At 35.5% G+C, this 18253-nt stretch overlaps 1 protein-coding gene across 8 annotated transcripts in view; it reads left to right on the top strand.

The window, feature by feature from the left end:
- DOP1A (DOP1 leucine zipper like protein A) overlaps positions 1 to 18253 on the top strand; it is a 61102-nt gene that overhangs the window by 21083 nt on the left and 21766 nt on the right. For 7 of the 8 annotated variants that reach the window (XM_027696439.1, XM_027696424.1, XM_027696380.1 and 4 more), the window contains 11 exons: positions 1922 to 2030; positions 2780 to 2900; positions 3767 to 3886; positions 5525 to 5639; positions 6065 to 6094; positions 6474 to 6707; positions 9457 to 10081; positions 13114 to 13388; positions 14050 to 14202; positions 16438 to 16538; positions 17827 to 18086. In XM_027696439.1, coding sequence (XP_027552240.1) covers positions 1922 to 2030; positions 2780 to 2900; positions 3767 to 3886; positions 5525 to 5639; positions 6065 to 6094; positions 6474 to 6707; positions 9457 to 10081; positions 13114 to 13388; positions 14050 to 14202; positions 16438 to 16538; positions 17827 to 18086 — 2143 coding nt within the window. The remainder of the gene's footprint in view (positions 1 to 1921; positions 2031 to 2779; positions 2901 to 3766; positions 3887 to 5524; positions 5640 to 6064; positions 6095 to 6473; positions 6708 to 9456; positions 10082 to 13113; positions 13389 to 14049; positions 14203 to 16437; positions 16539 to 17826; positions 18087 to 18253) is intronic. The other variant, XM_027696415.1, reaches the window with a different exon arrangement.

The raw sequence follows: 18253 nt of genomic DNA, 5'->3' as shown, positions 1-18253 counted from the left end.
TCCAAGTTGCTTTCACTTTATATTTTGACTTGCCATTGCAGTGTGACCATGTAATCTGTGTTTTTGTGGTATTGTGTCCTTCTAATACCTTCCCAGTGGAAAAATGAAGGCATAGAATAGTGTGTTTCTTTAGAATAACAGTGTGACCAGGAAAAATATTAGATTTCTCTCTCTCCTTTTCCACAATGAATGAAGTATATGCAGAAGATATTTGATTATAAGCCCAGCACACTGGAACCTGTTCTTTTATGAAATGGAATTGGAGAATTCTTTTCTACTTCTGTTGATATGGAAACTCCTCTGTGTCATGGGAATCAGAAAAAGATTATCTGATGGTGCTGAGAAAGTCTAAATAAGAAGGGTCTTTCTGCCCTCCAGGCAAAGGGAACATCTTTTCTAGTCTCTGTTGGCAGTCAGGAATAGTTGAGAAAATTGACAGTTAAATTGTTTTACCCTTAAAGTCTTGCTAAGTGAGCTGAGGTTCACCGACCCAAAGAACTGTGCTTCTTTTGTCACAATAATTAAAGCATACCGTTGTCTTTCAAGATGCTGTTGAGTCTGATCTTGAAATCAGTAAGACTTTTTGTCATTAAGGCAAATCGATAAGGTCAGGATTTTTTTGATAGTCAGAATTGCAGTGCTTTGTATAGGAATGAGAGTGGGGATTCTGATAGTAGTAGCTGACACAGGAATATTTAGCTCATCCCAACTCTCAAAGCTGATACCCAGGACAGAGCTAGCACTTCAGTTTTATGTGAAGCTGGTGAGATCTGCTGTTGTACAGATGAGGAAACCCCAGAATTTCAGTGCAGCAAGGACCTCTGTGGCACTCTCACTTATCTGCCTCCCATGGCAGATGATTCAGAAATTATCCAGGTGTGGAGGAGAGCCCTGAATGAGCTACAGTTTTGCCTGTACCTTCTATAGAAAAATGTGGGGAGATTTTAACAACATTTAGGCATTTGTTACTAGGTTATAGTCTTTTTTAATCTGTCCATCTTTCTGGTTTAATCGGTGTCATTAAAGCTTTCCTGCCTGAAAAGACTGTGGACATTAGAATATGTGGCTTGCTATACATAATACAAATTGCATATGCCTTCTAAAACCATTTTCTGTCTTTTGAAAGACTTCAAAAGCATTGCTCCTTTCTACCTTCTTCCCTAGCAGTCTCTTTGTGTTTTGGTTTTCCAGTCCATCTCCATATATTTCTGACCTTCTAGAGGCATATTCAAGTACAGAATATTTTTCTTTCTGGATACTGGCTGATAATACTTGGTTTATAGCAGATAGCGGGGTTGAACCAGTTTTCATGCCTCTGTTCTTTCCTATCTCTCTCCTCTCTCTTCTCTGTTCTCCTTTTTTAGAAACTGTAAAAGAAACTAACTAGTCTAGAGAGAAAACTAAGCAAAATCTGTTCCTGTTTTGTTGGACTTTTTTTAATTCTCTGGCTCATTCCCTGAAATGCTTTGCTATAGAAACTCAGTTTCCCCATTTGTTTTGAAGTTGTCATTGCTATTCAGTCAAGAAAGTTTTCTTTCACCTTGGTGAGTATATTCTAGAAGGGCAGATTATTATTTATTAAGCCCGTAATGTCTCCATGCCTTACCTTCTCAAATAATTTCTTCATTACCTCTCATGTCTTCTGTCTTATTCTGATGAATTATTGAGTTGGAATCTGTATATAATATTTTATTTTGATTTTAAATATATACAAGTTATCAAGTTCTGTTCAATAGAAATATTCTCATAGGCAAAGTTGAGAGAATACTTCAACATGGAGAGACTGAGCTGCAGTGAGATGGAATAGTGGTGTCCACTAATAATTTTCCCTTTATGTGCAGCTTCTATTGCTTCTTTTTTTTCCCAAGAAAATGTTTTCTGGTTTTATTTTTGTTTCCTGATATGCTTTTTTTCTTTGTAGGCAATGGTTGGAATATTACAAATTAATGGGCAGGGAGAAGAAAGCACACTAATGCAAGACTTAAAGCCTTTTCGAATTCTTATCAGTTTGCTGGATAAGCCTGAACTAGGTAATTTTCATGTTACTGCTAATCTTTTAATTTGTTTTATGTAGTTTTGCTGTGAGAATATTTGTCTCTTGTTAATCAAATTGAGAAGATATATTCTTAGTACTAGCAGGTGAGGATTTCTTAGGTCTTCCAAGCTGTATGTATGTTTTGTGTTTAATGTAATGTATTAATTAAATTTACCTTTTACCAAATGCCATTTCTTCTACCTTCTACACAGGAAACAGTAAGTTAGTCATAAAGAGAACTGACTGCATGTTGGAAAAAATGCAGATTGGATCTTTTCCATTTCTTTCATCAAACAGTGACTTTCACTATTTTAAAATCTCAGCTGTTGGTTTTGGGAATAATTTGTTCTTTCTTCTAACATACATGCAGAGATGATAGATAAAAAAAAAAAAAAGTTTGTTGGGGTTTTTTTTCAGAAGAATTTATCCAGAGGAAGCAAGTATTTTGTTTGTTATGTGGGTAGTTATTTTGGATTTGTTTTTGGTGTTTCTTTTTAATTTTCCTCTCCCCTATTTAAGTGCAGAGGACTGTGAGACAAAAGTATTTATAACACATAAGTGTTGGATATCTTGCCTTTTTTCTTGAAATATAATTTTGGAGGTGACTGAAAAAAATCAAGATTGGACCAGAAGGAATTTTATGGTTTCAATGACCAAAGCTAGCTAATGATTTGGATAGCTTTCAACTGTGGACTGTTGGCAGTGCTATAATGCAACTGCGTGACTACTGGTATTTCTCCATAGGCCCTGCCATACTAGAGGATGTATTGATTGAAGTGTTTCGAACATTATATACACAGTGCAAAGCAGAACTGGAGCTTCAGACAGAACCATCTTTCAACAAAGATCATGCACAGCTAAGCAGGTGAGTAATGAGTAGAATGTATTTTCATAGAATCATAGAATCAGCTGGGTTGGAAGGGACCTCCGAGATCATCGAGTCCAACCCTTGATTCACTACTGCCGTGGTTACTAGACCTTGGCACTAAGTGCCATATCCAGTCTAATCTTAAAAACCTCCAGGGACGGAGAATCCACCACTTCCCTGGGCAGCCCATTCCAATGCCTGATTTTGTATTAAATAATATATCTTTTTGTTGCTGAAATCATGACTGTGAAGCTTGTGGAACTGTGACTCATTTTCTTCATGATACAGGATCTGTTGACATTAATTGCATCTTCTATGTTTAGCACAAAGGTATGAAGGGTAATGGCTTTTATTATTTTTACTTTTTTTAGTATTTAGTGTATGTTTTATTCTTTATGCATGACAACAATGCTTGTTTGATTAGTTGTGGTATTCTTTACATCTGTGTTCTTCAAAAAAAAAAGAGTAGAGTAAAAATGAAGAGTGCTGCAAGACAGCCAGAGTGGAATATAAAGTGTTTCAGGATTTGAGTTGAATATCTTAAAGGGTGGAGAGAAAAGGGAAGTTCAAAGCTGAGTGGGAGAAACAACTGTAGGAACAATCATGGGAGAACAGATTTATTAAAAATGTGGTTAAAAGACAAATACTAAAGCAAGGATAGAGAAGAAACCTAGCAACTGTGAAAAGACATTGATATGACCAGCCTGCCAATATACTAAGCCCTAGAGCAACAACCACTGTAGGGATGAGGGGAGATAATTTGTCAGTGTTAACTGGCAGTGGGTAAACTCACAGCGATGTGTAGTTATATAACTTTGAAATGAAGAGTAAAAATATAAAACGTTCCTTTTATTTTCTTTCAGCAAACTGAGAGAAAACAAGAAAACGGCGGAATTGATTAAAACTGCCAATCTTCTTTTCAATTCCTTTGAACCTTATTATATGTGGGATTACATTGCTCGTTGGTTTGAAGAATGTTGTAGGTAGGTGATAATATTTAATCTCTGTATGTGTAAAGTTGAAGTTAACTTTGTTAACCTTCTTCACAGAAGTTAGTCTTATGAGATCATTTAGTCTGTAAGTGTTTTTTTCCTCCATCCCTTTAACTTTGGTCTTTTTGCCAATATCCAAAGTGTGGTTGTGGGTTTCAGGAACGTGAGTTCTCACAAGCTCAGTGTCTGAGTAAAATCAAAAGTCGGAGTTAGCCCCTATACTGAAGGGGACACTCCAGAGTGATCTCAAAGCTAATTTTTGTTCTGTCTGTCCAGGACAGGATTACTCCTTGGGTGTCTGGCAAACCTGTCAGCTTTACCAAGAGTAACTTGTGGAACACGTTGTCTTTTGCTCCACTCTTTTAGGGAAGAAGAAGGATGGGAACCCTATGCATGACAAGGAGAGCTATGGGAGGGGACATAGTAAATAAGGGAGAACTGACTATATTAATGGGAGAGAAACGGATGAAGGGACCACAGTAGCGCAGGGGTTGTTGCTGTAGCAAGGGATAGATGATGTAGGGATTTCAAATGAAATCTGTAGAAAATGTTTTTTCATTGCTTACTAATATATTAAGATATTTCGACACAAATTTGTCTGAGGCCACAGTGTGCTGTACTAAGCAAAGAAAACTGTGTCTTGGACTACGTTAGGAGGAGCCTGGGCAGCAGGTGAAAGGAAGTTATTTTTCCTTTCACTTAGTGTTTCTAAGGTCACATGTGGAATATCATGTCCAGCTTTGGGCATTCCTGAGGAGGAGTGTTGAGAAAGTGAAGAGACTCTAGTAGAGAACTGCCAAGATGGTCAGTCATAGGACACTGCATGGAAGGTTGAGTTAGGTAAGTTTGGTTTAGCCTGGCAAAGAGGGAAATTGAATGGCAGCCTATGACTTCCTGAAGGGCATTTGCAAGGTTGATACAGCCATACTTTTGGTAGCGACTGATGGACAGAAACAAAAGTTGGCTGAAAGGTTGATTGGACTTTCAGAAATGCTTTGCTAAGAACATAGTGCAGCAGTGGAAGAGATGGAACAGCGGAAACCAGGAAGGCTGTGGAGCTTCCTTATGAGATTTCCAGAACTCTGCTAGACAGATGAATTTATCTAGGATTTTTAGCAGTCCTGCTCAGTGTGAGAAGTTGAAGTAGATGAAATTCCTTCCAACATGTCTGTGACTTGATTTTTGTATGTTGGATTGAATTGCTAAAGTAAACAAAGTCGTCTACAGCCAGCTAGGAAGCAGGTGAGTATTTCTCTGCGTATAAATAGTGTTACTGTAAACATGGATACCAAATTGCCTTATTAATAAATAAATGAAAACTGGATAATGGTTTTTGGTTTTTTCTTTTTTCTACATGAACTGCTGTATTATGTAAGTTATTGTCTTCCATTCTCAATTTTCTGTAGCCTGAATTTTTTACAAATGAAGACTGTTTTACACTGAAAGGCTGTTTGCTGCTTTTTCTGACGGAATGCCATGGGGCAAAATAAGCTACTTAACAGTAAAAAAAGAGATTGTTTATCAGTTTATAAGCATCCCCAATGTATACAGCTTTGCATTAAGTTACATAAATATGCTCAATGTAAGGGGAAGGGAAAAATATTGTGAAAGCCTATTTGAATTTTGCAGGAGGACATTACATGCCAGACTTCAAACTGGGCCTGGAGGTGATAGCGAGCAATCTGAGTTACCTCTGATAAATTTCTGCTTGTTAGTGGATTTTTTGTTGGATATTGTTTCTTTGGTAAGAATTTGCTTTATTCATTCCTAATATTGGGATTCTTTATATTTAGAGTCTACAGAAATACTATATATACTTGTTTTTCCCTGAAAATATATTGCCATTAACTGGTGGACACCATCGAAAGAAGTTTTTGTTTTACTGTATGATTCTTGATAGACTGGTTGGACATAAGGGAAGTGGTTTTTATGATGCTTATACCTGAAAATTTTGGTCTGTCTTCATTTTCTCTTCTCTGTATTCATTACAAGTATAGGCTTTTGTAGCTTGATATGCTAGTTTAAATGTGCAGCTTTTTTTAAGGATTTTTTAAATATCATGATAAGATGTATCTTCTTGTTCTGTTGTCATTGCTTAATGTAGCAAAGACTGTTGGAACTTTTTTCTATAGCTGTCTTTCCTCAATTCTTTGCTTTCTCATTTTAAAGCCTACTAGAAGTATGAGAGTGCTGTGTCAGGTATGGCAATCAGCCTGTTTTTCCTTTAGTTCTTAATAACTTATCTTTCATTCTTAAACTTTTATCTTAAGGTTATTAAAATAATAGTAGCATTCTTTAGTCTTATTGTTATGTTTTGTAATGTATTTGTTGTGTAATGAACAATATGCAATAGTTTGAAAAAGAGCTAAATGTATTACTATTTGTTTGTTACCCAACTTTAACGTTAATTTTCTAAATATTTTTAGTAAAGCATGCATTTCTTATTCTTGGATATTAAGATATTAATTTTCCTTTTTCCATGGTCCATATGTTTAGAACACAGTTAAGCAAATGATAGGTACCTCAGGGTGGAATTTGGTGTTACAATTTAAGAGTTTTTTTACTATTCCTTTGTTAGGAGACTTACATTGAAATACAGACAGAACACTTGCCTCAGCTGTTGCTCAGGATGATTTCTGCGTTGACAAGCCACCTTAATACTTTGCACTTGTCTGAGCTTACTGATTCTCTGAGACTCTGCTCGAAGATCCTTAGTAAGGTTCAGCCTCCGTTGCTATCTGCTGGTACCGATGGTATCCTGCAGCTTCCTAGTGGACACAGCAGCTCCATCAAAGAATGGGAAAATAAAAAGGTAACCAATTAAGTTTTGGAGCATTTGGGAAAAATACTTCTTGTGTGGAAAAGAAAAGCAGGCTTTCTAAGTCAGTGCTGAACCATCTACAATTTTTTTATTAGAATTTAGTTTAATATACAACAATACATGAGAAACTTAGATCATCAAAAGAAATTATAATTGTGATACTATATCTTGATTCTTAAGGAATTTTATCCAGATTTGATATTAACCATGTATAAATCGCTTCAGAATCAGGGCCTAAGAATGAATTAATCGACTAAAGTTTCTAATGCACTTCACAAGTCTGATCAAGTAGAATAACTGGACTCAAAAGAATTCACCATTTTGGTTACACATTAGTCATACTTAAATTCTCTTTTTACCTGAATTATGTGCATTGGATTAATGCCCAGCACTTATTTTACTGCCACTTTTAAGTTCTTAGAATCATTTAATAAAGAAATAAAAGAAACAAACTAGCCAGCAACTCTTTCACTTTTAACGTTGTTTAGTTTGGTCTACACAGAGCCACCATGGCTCTGTGAGGTATGTTAAGCAACATGCCCTGAAATCCTTGTTTTCCAGCTGAAGAGAGCAAGGAAACATCATAGAACAAATTAAGTTGGAAGTGACAGTTGCAGAGCATGGCTCAAAGCAGGGCTAATTTCAAAGTTAGATTTTACTTTAAAGCTAGGTCATGTCACTCAGGGTCATATCCATCTTAGTTTTGAATATCTCCAAGGATGAAGTGACCACAACTTCTCTGTACAGCTTGTTATTTAATCAGAATTTCCATTGTTGCAGCTCATGTTGGTTGCCTCTTGTTCTTTCATTGTGAATTTCTGAGCACACCTCCATCTTTTCAACTACTTAGTGGGAACTCTCAGACAGCAATAAAAACACCTTCACTCTCTCCATAACTTTTAGCATTCTTTCAAACTGAGTAAATCCAACTCTCTGAGCTTTCCTTCTATATCAGGAGCCCCTGTGGTGGCCTTCCAGAGGATATACTCAATACATCAATGTTTGTTTTGCTCTACTGAGTGCAAACTTTTACATTGTATTTAATAAAACAGGGTCACCATTTATGTCTTTCCAAGCTTTTTAGTATATGCGCTTTTTAATATATACACTCTTTTCTGTGATACTAGCTCAAACAGATTTTTATTCTTACTCCACCTCTGGTAAAGCAAGACATAATTTCCCATATATAATGATGTCTCTGTTTTTATTTATTAATAGAAAAAGTTATTAGTATTTTTACATCGTGCTCAAATTCCATATTTAAGATGTCTAGGGATTAGGGTATCAGACAGCAAAACAACTTCTGGGCCTGTTAGATCTCAGTCAACATTTGCCATCTCCAGTAAGATGTCAGGTTCAGACATATGAGAGCACCTTCATTTACTCCCATCGATTCATGCATTTCTGTTTCAGTTATTTCCACATACTCTCACCAGGAAGCAGAGACTGTGCTACCAGTTACCGAGAAAACTACAGAGGGCCAGAACAGTCCAGAATGTCACTGTGGGTTCTTTTTGAGAAATCATTCATCAGATTTGTACATATTCTGAACTGATGGGGAATTAAGGCACACAATGAGTCACGAAGAAATGTTGTTTCTGGAACAACCCTTCTTTCTCATTTCTAAGGAGATGATTTATATTCTTTCTATTTGCAAATGATTAGTAGTTTTTAAATTAAAAGTTTATGTCTTCTTTCATAATTATAACTCCGTATTTGAACAAAATACCCATCTTCCAGATGGGGATTGGTACACAAAAAGAAAGATGCTGGTTAGTTAAAGTTGTGCCATATATATACCTATAAATTAAGATTCCAGACACAATTAATAGACGTCAGAGAGCATACATTTTACTGATAAATTGAGCTGGCTTTATTACTATGCATGTGGAAATGGGAAAAATACTTTTAGATTGTGAAAGATTTTATTCTTCTATTACAGCTCCACAGTTCACTTTCTAAGGTGTTTTGGCAACTTGCAGTTGTTCTGTTAAATTATGCTGATTGTGCCTTCCAAATGAGACAAAACTTTGATAGTTGTGGTTCTTCTACCATTAACGTATTTAGACAGTCATTAGGTAAAAATAATTTAATATTTAATGTGATTATTTACCTGTACAGCGAGAACTTCAAAAGCATGATCAGAGAAGCGTATACTTTTTCATAGTCTCTCACGTCTTCCTGTTCTTCTTGGCTGACATCTTTTTTGTCTCCTTTGCCTGCAAGCACTTGTTAGTCCTTTATGACTGCAGCATTAACAGATTAACAAATAAATATCTTGTCCTTTTGTAAACATGCTAAAATCTAAAGTATTACTATAATCTTGCTAGCCAAAGTGACTATATGCAACATAGTTCAGTGTCCTGCTTTCTGCTGAAGTGAGGGTTTTTCTTTGATGTATGAATCTTTTGGTTTATGATGCTGTATAAATTAATAATACCTTGTACCTACACATTTCAGCATTCTTTCATAATAAAGTAGACATGATTATGATATGAGGAAAATGTTTAAAGCAATAATATTTAAAACATTTTGCTTGATAAGCATTTTTTTCTTGTTAGCTTGGTCTGGCAGACTTACTGAAGCACCAAACATCATTTTGCATAAAATATGTTTATATTAATAGATTTAATACCGTGGAATAAACTTTTTGCTTTCAGATGCAGATGCAAATAAATATTTTCTCACTAAAACTGAAATAACCCATTTTGAACAGTCATTAAACTTTTATTTCACTCAGGTGCCATCAGTTTCACTTGAAAATCCTAATGATGTGTTTGAAGATGGTGAAAATCCTCCAAGCAGTCGATCATCGGAAAGTGGATTCACTGAGTTTGTACAATACCAGGCAGATACAACTGATGACATTGACAGAGCACTGAATGAAGGTCATGGTGCACCTGGCATTCCTATTATTGGTAGCACATCCTCAGAGACTGAGACAGCATCAACTGTGGGATCTGAGGAGACCATTGTACAGCCTCCTTCCATAATGACACAGGGGGCAGCAACTCGTAGTGGTAAAACGATCCAAAAGACTGCAATGCAGTGCTGTTTGGAGTATGTCCAACAGTTTTTAACCAGATTTATCAACCTGTATATCATTCAGAGTAATTCCTTGTCTCAGCCCTTAGGGGCAGAGCTTCCGGTAGACGTCACTACAGTGCAAGGACAGAGCACAAAACGGGACAGAGAATCACAAGATGATGCTAAGGTGAAGAAAACAAACATGAAAACACCACCAAAAGAATACCTTCCTGCCTTTATTGCTGCTTGTCAACTGTATCTTGAATGTTCAAGCTTTCCCGTTTACATTGCTGAAGGAAACCGTACTTCGGAATTGCATCCTGGGAAGCCTGAAGTTGGTAAGCTGCACTCTTATTTGTCTTAAAATATTAATTTTTATTCCCCCTCCCCCCCCAAAAAAAATTAGAGTAATAGTATTCATGCTTTGTGTGTGTTGCTGTTTGCTGCTGTTCTCAGAAATGCAAGTTTTCTTCTGTAGCAATTGGTTTGCTTTTTGGAAACTAAATTATTTTCTCATAGATTTTTAAGAATATTGCTGGCATGGGATTTGATACCATTCAGTATTGGGGTGACAAATATAAATTATGCAAACTGAAGCCTGAGAGTAGAATCTGGATTGTCAGATGTTCTTCTTTACTGTATGGATCCACGATGTTTTCTTTGTAATATTTTGTAATGGCCACAGCTCACATCAATTACATTTTTAGCTTCATTTTAGCAATTTTAGATTGATGTGCACATTGATCACTTTGGCAATACATGGAAATTGTAAACTGCTGTCTAATAATGCATTTATTATCTGGTATGATTTTTAAGTCTACTTTGCTCCCATTAAAGGAACAGTTCTTGCAAAAAGTTCTTCAAGCTACAGTTGCATTAGTAAACAAAATAAAAATGGTGAGATTTGTGAAGTATGGATGTGTTCACAGATAGGTGAAACCATTCAGATACGGATAAAGATGTAATTTAAACAATGACAGTTATGGGTTACTGTAAAATGGGATGTTCTAGATGGACAGTCTAGTTTTACAGTTTGTAGTCTTCAATTTGCAGTTCCACTTTTTTGTTCTACTTTTGGTCTGCAGTTTAAGAGTTGCTCCTTAAAATGGTGTCATGGTGGATATGCTTGAAGAATGCAAGGAATAGTTACAATAATTTTGGCTACTGTTACAGTCATCTTCTGTTATTTTATTTTTTTTGAGGAAACTTCATGGTTGCAGCTTTTTGTTTCCTCTCCACAATTTTCAAGATCTATTCAAGGCTAAGGGGTGGGCAGTGTTTGGAGATGAGTAGTTTTTTGGCTTTTGGAAACAAGCATATTCATTTGACTGCTGCTTCTATTTCTGTGGTCTTTAAGATGTGTTGTGTATATCTCTTCATTACACAGCCAGGAGCAGAGTACATATTTGACTTCATAACATCCAGACATATCAAGTATTTATGTCAGTTGAAGGCAACTTGGTTGTAACTGTTTATTAATTAAGGGTATTACAATGCTAAAGATCTGCTACCTTTTGTAAAAGATCTGTCTCAGGACATGACCCTGGAAATGTGAATTTTTATTTATTTATTTTTCCCAAACACTAGCAGCCTACAAATGAGTGTTGTGTCCAAAGGCTAAAAATATTTTAAAAGTCAGCAGCTTGCTTATGACCTGTGTTTGTGCATGTAGCACTTTTGATTATTGCTGCCTTGTCCACTGCAGAGCAGAAAGCCTCTAGAGCTTGAGTAGTATGTGCCTCGTGTGAAGGCAGTGATTCTAGGAGTCCTTTTTACTTTTTGTTAAGTGTCTTGGATTTGTGTTTCTTGTTCATCATCTGAACCTTCCCATTTGTGATGTCCTATTTACAGTCTATTAAACAGTGTAAGTTTGAGGAATAAGGATAAATTGTAGGTGGGTAAAATCAATTGGAAGAGTTGTGTTTCAAATATAAACATTTGTTGCACAGAATGGCAGGGCATATGGGAATACTGAGGGGAATGGGGCTGCGTAGCTGTCCTGGAGTGCTACTTCGTGTAACACAGAATTCCAGTGGAACAGAGAATGGAAGAAGATAGTTACTGTAATTCTCACACCACCCTATCTATTGATATGGGTTTTTATACTGCAGAAGAGGTTCTTTTTATTGAAGAGTTCCTAAATTTGGAACACGTTTTTGATGGGTTGCATTAGTGATGTGACCCAGTTGCTCTTAATCACCCTGGAGAATCATCAGTCTGTTTATTTGAAGGAGCCAAAATAATCTGATATTGATAGAACATAATTGTCCTTAAATTTTGCTGTATGCTTAATTTCTCAGCTATCTTTAATTGAAGAAATTAAAAAGGGAACTAAGTGAAGCTGAGAACAATGGTTATATCTGTAAACTCTAGAACACTGTATGGAGTTGTTAGGAGTATTTAGGCTCCAGTTTATATTTAAAATTAACTACTATGGATATAAATTAGAAATTGCGTTGTTCTTCACTTGATTCTAAATAGATGCTGTATTTTTTCCTGTTAAATAACACTTCTTCACTTGTGTCTGATTCTAGCAGCATTTGCCTTTTTAGGAACACAGTCAATAGAGTCTTTTTGAAGTTTTAAGAGAAGTTACTTTGGTATTTCTAAAATAAAAGAGTGCAATATTCACTTGGAGAGTTGACTACAAACTTCAGAAAAAGGCACTTCCACTATCAAGCCAGAGTATGACATTAAGTGAGGGGACAGTAAGAAGAGGAAAAGAACCACCTACAGTGAAAACAGAATATGGTCTTGTAGGATCAACTTTCTGCACACAAAACATCAATTTTCACAGAAACTTTTAAAGTGTTGTCAGGAAAATCTCTGGTTTTTTGTCAGTTTAAACTTAGTTTATATATGTAAATAATTCTATCTATATGTATATTATAATATATAAGATAATATATAATAATGTCCTAGGTATTTTTATATATCTATAGAATATACCACAGAATTGTTTCAAACTAAGAACTACAGTATTAAGATCTGATTGCTGGTCAAAAATGTCGAGAAGGAAGAAAGTGAATGTAAGGATCTACAAACTACTAAAAGTTCAGTTTTGCCTAAAGCATGAAATCATCTGGATGCATTTCTATAGAATTTATTTCTCTCTTCCTTTTCAAAATTTTGTATTCATTTTTGGTTACTAAATGTTTGAAGCGATACAGTATTTCATTCTTAATTGTATTATCTTAAAGATACATCAGGAATTTTTTCTCTTGCATATATTTTCCTAATCCCATACAATGGACAGATTAAAATATGAAAGACAAAGGACAATTGTGCATATAGTTATGGGATATAAGAGGGAAAATCCATACTATTTAAAATTGTTAAATGAATATATAATCTGTGATTTTTATTTCAGATTGTGAACAAGTACATCCTCCCCTGTGGCTACAGACTTTAATGCATGCTTGCAAGCAAGCAAGTGATTTCAGTGTTCAGGGTGTTACTATTTCCCTTGTGATGGACTTGGTTGGATTGACTCAATCTGTTGCTCTTGTCACTGGAGAAAATCTGAACAGTGTGGAAACTGCTCAGCCTCTTAGTCCTAACCAGGGAAGAGTGGCTGTTGTCATCAGACCTCCTCTTACTCAAGGCAATCTGAGATATATGGCTGAAAAGACAGATTTCTTCAAGGTAAGATGCAGTATCTCATTGCTGTTTTCTTTATACTTCTTTACCTTTCTGGTGAAGATAAGTCTTGGCCCCCTTACCATCCTTGGTATATGGTAAACCAAATTTTCCTGCTGAATATTTTGATAATAGTTGTAACCTGTGTTAAAATCTAAATGAAAATACACAGTAAGTTTTCCTGCTGCGATTCTCTTACTGACAACATGAGTGAAAATCTGTGTTTAAATGAATATTTTAAACATATAAACAAAACCCGATTGAATAGCAGCGTTTATCAGCAAAGGTAAAAACTGAGATGTGCATAATGTAGGACTGCTAAACACCAGTCTTTGCATTTGAGTAATTTATGTAAGAGATCATTTACAAAAGATAATCAGCAGCAGAGTATATTATGTAGTTAACTATATTTCAATGAAAATTTATTTCTAGAGATACATGAGAGTTCTAACTCTTAACAGGAAATTTTTGTGTAATAAGTAATTGCATTGTTTAAAACAGTTCCTTCTGTTCATACAAAAGGAACCATTTTACAGATTGCCTCTTGGTCACAGAGTGTCCTCAAATGTAGTGTCTCCCGTCATTGCATAGAGATCAATGTAGTCTAGAGTAAAACAAGGCATGACAGTCATTCACTTGTGTCTCTTGCAACTTTTCATGTACAAAGCATATAGCTTTAACTCTTTGGGACCAGTTGGGTGATGGAACTCCGCAGCATCATCAGAAGAGTGTGGAGCTCTTCTACCAGCTGCACAACCTCGTTCCATCTTCCAGCATTTGTGAAGATGTTATTAGTCAGCAGCTGACTCACAGAGACAAGGCAAGTTGTTCATATATTTACTAAAAAATGAGTTAAGTATATAACTATAGAAATATATGTAGAAAAAGGACTTGTCCCTTGAGGGGGGGTATAAATAACTTCAAAATTGAAAAAATGTTGCCTTGCATATTTTCAAATGTTATTTTAGCTCTGTGATGAGCCCCTAGTTTCATGCTAGACAAAGGAAATTTTTCAGCATTCAACAATAGACTTATGTAGGAGACTTCATCACTTATCAAAAGTTATACTATGCTTCCCAATATAATAAAGCACGTGCTTAGCTTTTGCTGTTGTTAGTAAGAGTTCTTCTTGTTTTGACAGATACTTTAATTTTTTTCCTCACCTAGAAATTTATTTCACAGAGACTGTCAATTTGACATTTGAGTTTAGGCCTTTGTAGTGCTTTAAGTTTTAGATCCACGAATTGCACGGCCCCAACAGAATGAATGGTTACAGACTGTAGCAACACAAGGTTGTATGACTTCAGAAGCAGATACATTTTTGCCTTTCTACCAGAGTTACCAGGTCAGCAAAAGTGAATGTGAGCCACTCTGTCAATCACTGCTGTTCACAGCTTGCTGTGTTGTTAAAACTGGTGGTGATTTTTAGTTTCACTTATTTAGGCGGGTCTGTGAACTGCTGTGACTGTGGATGTGGCACTCTCTCATTTCTGCCAACCTTCCTGTGAAAACAGTAATTTCTTACATCTTCCCAGCATGGATTGGAAGGGCTTACATGGAGTCATCTGTATGTGTTTGAGAATTGGTATTTTCACTCTATTCAGCAGATGTTAGTGCATTCTTTTGTGTAACTGTATATATTTTGCAGCAGTGTTGTGGGTTATTTACCTGTGGAAGCATATTTTTCTAAATACAAGTGATGTTTGCTTTACTTTCTAGAATGCTACTGTCTCTCTTGGTTTTTGTTTCTGGTGTAGGGTGGTGATTTTGCTTTATTTGTTTTTAGTTTTTGTCTAATGTGATTTGTCTTGTGTCCTTTCTGTAATTTTCCTAGCTTTTACTTAAAGTTTTTGTTATTATGGCAGGTACTAGTTTTATTACTGTTGCAAAGCTTCTGAAGTTGTATTGATGTAAATGAAGTCTGGAAGTATTCCAAACTGTCACAGTGGTTTTAACAGTTTTTAATTTTGTCTCATTTTGGTTAAACACCTATTGCTCATTCCCTATAACAATATATTTTAAGAACAAACAAGTGAAAATCTTTGTCCTTTTGTCTCTGCTTGTCATCTAGTAATTTAGTTTAAGCCCTTATTGTACTTGAAAGTAATTTTGATGTTTTATTCAGTGTAATTGTCCTGATTGCTGTGCTTTGTTTACCCCTACAACTGCTTAGTAGCTTCCTTGTCTATTGTATCTATGTGTTCAAATCACAGCATGACATTTACTGTTGTTTGCAGCCTTGCTGGAATACCTCTTTGCCTTGATCAGCCCCAGTAAAGAGATAGACATAACAGTTGTTACTTTGGACCATTTTTACCGTTAAATATAAGGAGTTGGACTTCAGTGATCCATGTGGGTCCCTTCCAACTCAGGATATTCTATAATTTTATGAATATTCTATATATTATTACTAGTTATTAGAAGTCCTTTGGGCAGTAAGCATGTCTTATTTGTCCAAATAAAATTCAAAGTTCCAGAGCTGAATTTGAAGAACTCTTACCTACAACATATCTAGCTAGAAAATTCTTGTCTCTTTGTAGCCAACTTATTTTCATTCCCTTATTGCCATGTGTACTGTGTTTAATCCCATCATTCCAGATGCTATAGCTAATAATTTTTCTTCTTTCTCTGCCTTTTCTCTGTCTCTTTTTGCTTGAGTTTTCATATTGAAAGGCTTGCACATTTCTTCATGATCTCTTTTAGTGCCAAGATAACCTCACTGAAAACAGAGTTGTGTAATTTGTGAAAGTAAAATAAGTATTGTTCAAGCTACCACACTTTTAAAACTTCTAAAACTTTTTTCAAGCTAGACTTTGAAACTAAGTCATTTAAGATCATGATGGGGGAGAATCGTTTCATGGTACATGCTCACAGAAACCTATTGTTGGCTACTACTGGTTTTAAGATTAGAAAATAGTATTTGAATGTGTAGTCAAAAAAGTTAATTTTAATAATTTCATTGTATCTTTTAAGCTACTGTATGACTCTTTCTTTTTCCAGTTCTTATCAGGAATTCTTACATTCTGATAGATCTAACTTATTATTTGGTCCACAGAAAGTAAGAATGGAAGCTCATGCTAAGTTTGCAGTGCTATGGCATCTCACCAGAGACCTTCATATTAACAAATCTTCTTCCTTTGGCCGTACTTTTGACAGGTTGGTGATTGCAAGCATGATTCAGCTGAAATAAATTTACTTCAAAATCTTTAACTACATTATACTGGCAACACAGTGTGTTTAGAAATTGGAGAACTACAGTGTAACTGTGAGAGCAAGGAAGAAGGACAAGAAGTGAATTTGTGTTAGACAAAATTGTTTTCACAATGATGATTATGTAAGCTGTAAATTTTTCTGGAAGCTATAAAGAATGGGGAAAGAATGGTCACTCTACCACTGTGTTTAAAATCAGAGTGGTGTATATTGAACCTAGTATCTGAGTTCTTGCTGTGTTTTGATAAAAACAAAAGCAGGAGAGAGAAGCCAACCCAGAATTGAATTATATGAAATGGAAAGTAACAGTAAAACTAAGAAAACCTAAGAACAAAATTGCAAGCAAGTGCTAAAATATGAAAGTTCTTTTCCTTAATTTGTTCTGTGTGTTTTGTGTAAGAGGTCATTTATAGCAAGCAGCAGAGGATTTCTGTTTTGTGTTCTGGTATCAGACTACCTTTTTAAAAAAGGCTAAATGATCCAGACTCTGAACTAGTTTTGTCTTCCTTAGGTAGCACAAGTGTTGTGGAAAAGTGTTTATTTATATTTCCTAATGCATACTTAGCTGTAGGAAGTGGAGTAAAAAAGTTGTTCTTTCCTTGGCTTGATACCATCACTCATTGCATAAGCAGTGGTAAATTCTATGTGCACAGCTAAAAACTTATGAATATGTACTACTGGACGATGTAAAACAGTAGGTAAAATTCAGAGTCCAATAAATGTATTATTTTTACCCAAGTCTGGAAAGGATTCCAAATGCTAGAACCATTAAAAAAGAAAATAATGACAGCAGGAACTGCTGAATTGTCAAGTATATTTCTCCTCTCTGTTCTTGAGGACAAAATCTTAGAATAAGTTTTCTTTTGCATGTATCCTTGTGATTTGGCTTTTAAAGTTGTATATTTTTTAATGACGCTAGCACTCAGAAGGCAACAAAAGCTTGTTATGCTAACAGCTAACACATATTTGAACTGACTATACAACTGCTACTATTAGAGCAACTATCTTAACTGACCTTATTACTAGCTCTTCCTGGCCATTTCTTCATTAGACTAGACTAAAATGTGAAGCTTCAGGTTGCAAAGTTTAGATTCCAAAGAAAATACTGGTTTATATGGAGAAGACACTGGAGTATGTACTGGCATGTTAAAATTTGTCATATAACAGATTAAAGTGGGATTACTCTGTAAGCAGTGTAGAATTTCTGCTAGATTCATTCATCTTTCTGTTCTAGGTCTTTGTTTATCATGCTGGATAGTCTCAATAGCTTGGATGGTTCTACATGGTCAGTGGGACAAGCCTGGTTAAATCAAGTGCTTCAAAGACATGATATTGCAAGAGTTCTTGAACCTTTGCTCCTACTTCTTCTCCATCCGAAAACTCAGCGAGTTTCTGTTCAGCGAGTACAGGCTGAATGTTACTGGACTAAATCTCCCAATCACCCTGAAGAAGAAAATGAAAAGCAGTTCATGCAAAAGTTTAGCTGTGCTGATGGTATGTACACAAGAAGGCTGTAGGAAGTTCCTTAATAATTTCTTTGACTGTTGTTTACGTGCAACATTAAAAACAGCAGAAATTTTTGAGGGTAACTTAAAAAACCAGGTGCTGGAATAGCTACTGCTTATATGTGCATTTATGTGGGTCTTTTTTCTATTTCAAGT

Source organism: Neopelma chrysocephalum, unplaced genomic scaffold (genome assembly GCF_003984885.1).
Source record: "Neopelma chrysocephalum unplaced genomic scaffold, ASM398488v2 Primary Assembly neopelma1_23b, whole genome shotgun sequence".
Lineage (NCBI taxonomy): Eukaryota > Metazoa > Chordata > Aves > Passeriformes > Pipridae > Neopelma > Neopelma chrysocephalum.
This window is presented reverse-complemented; position numbering and strand designations above follow the sequence as displayed.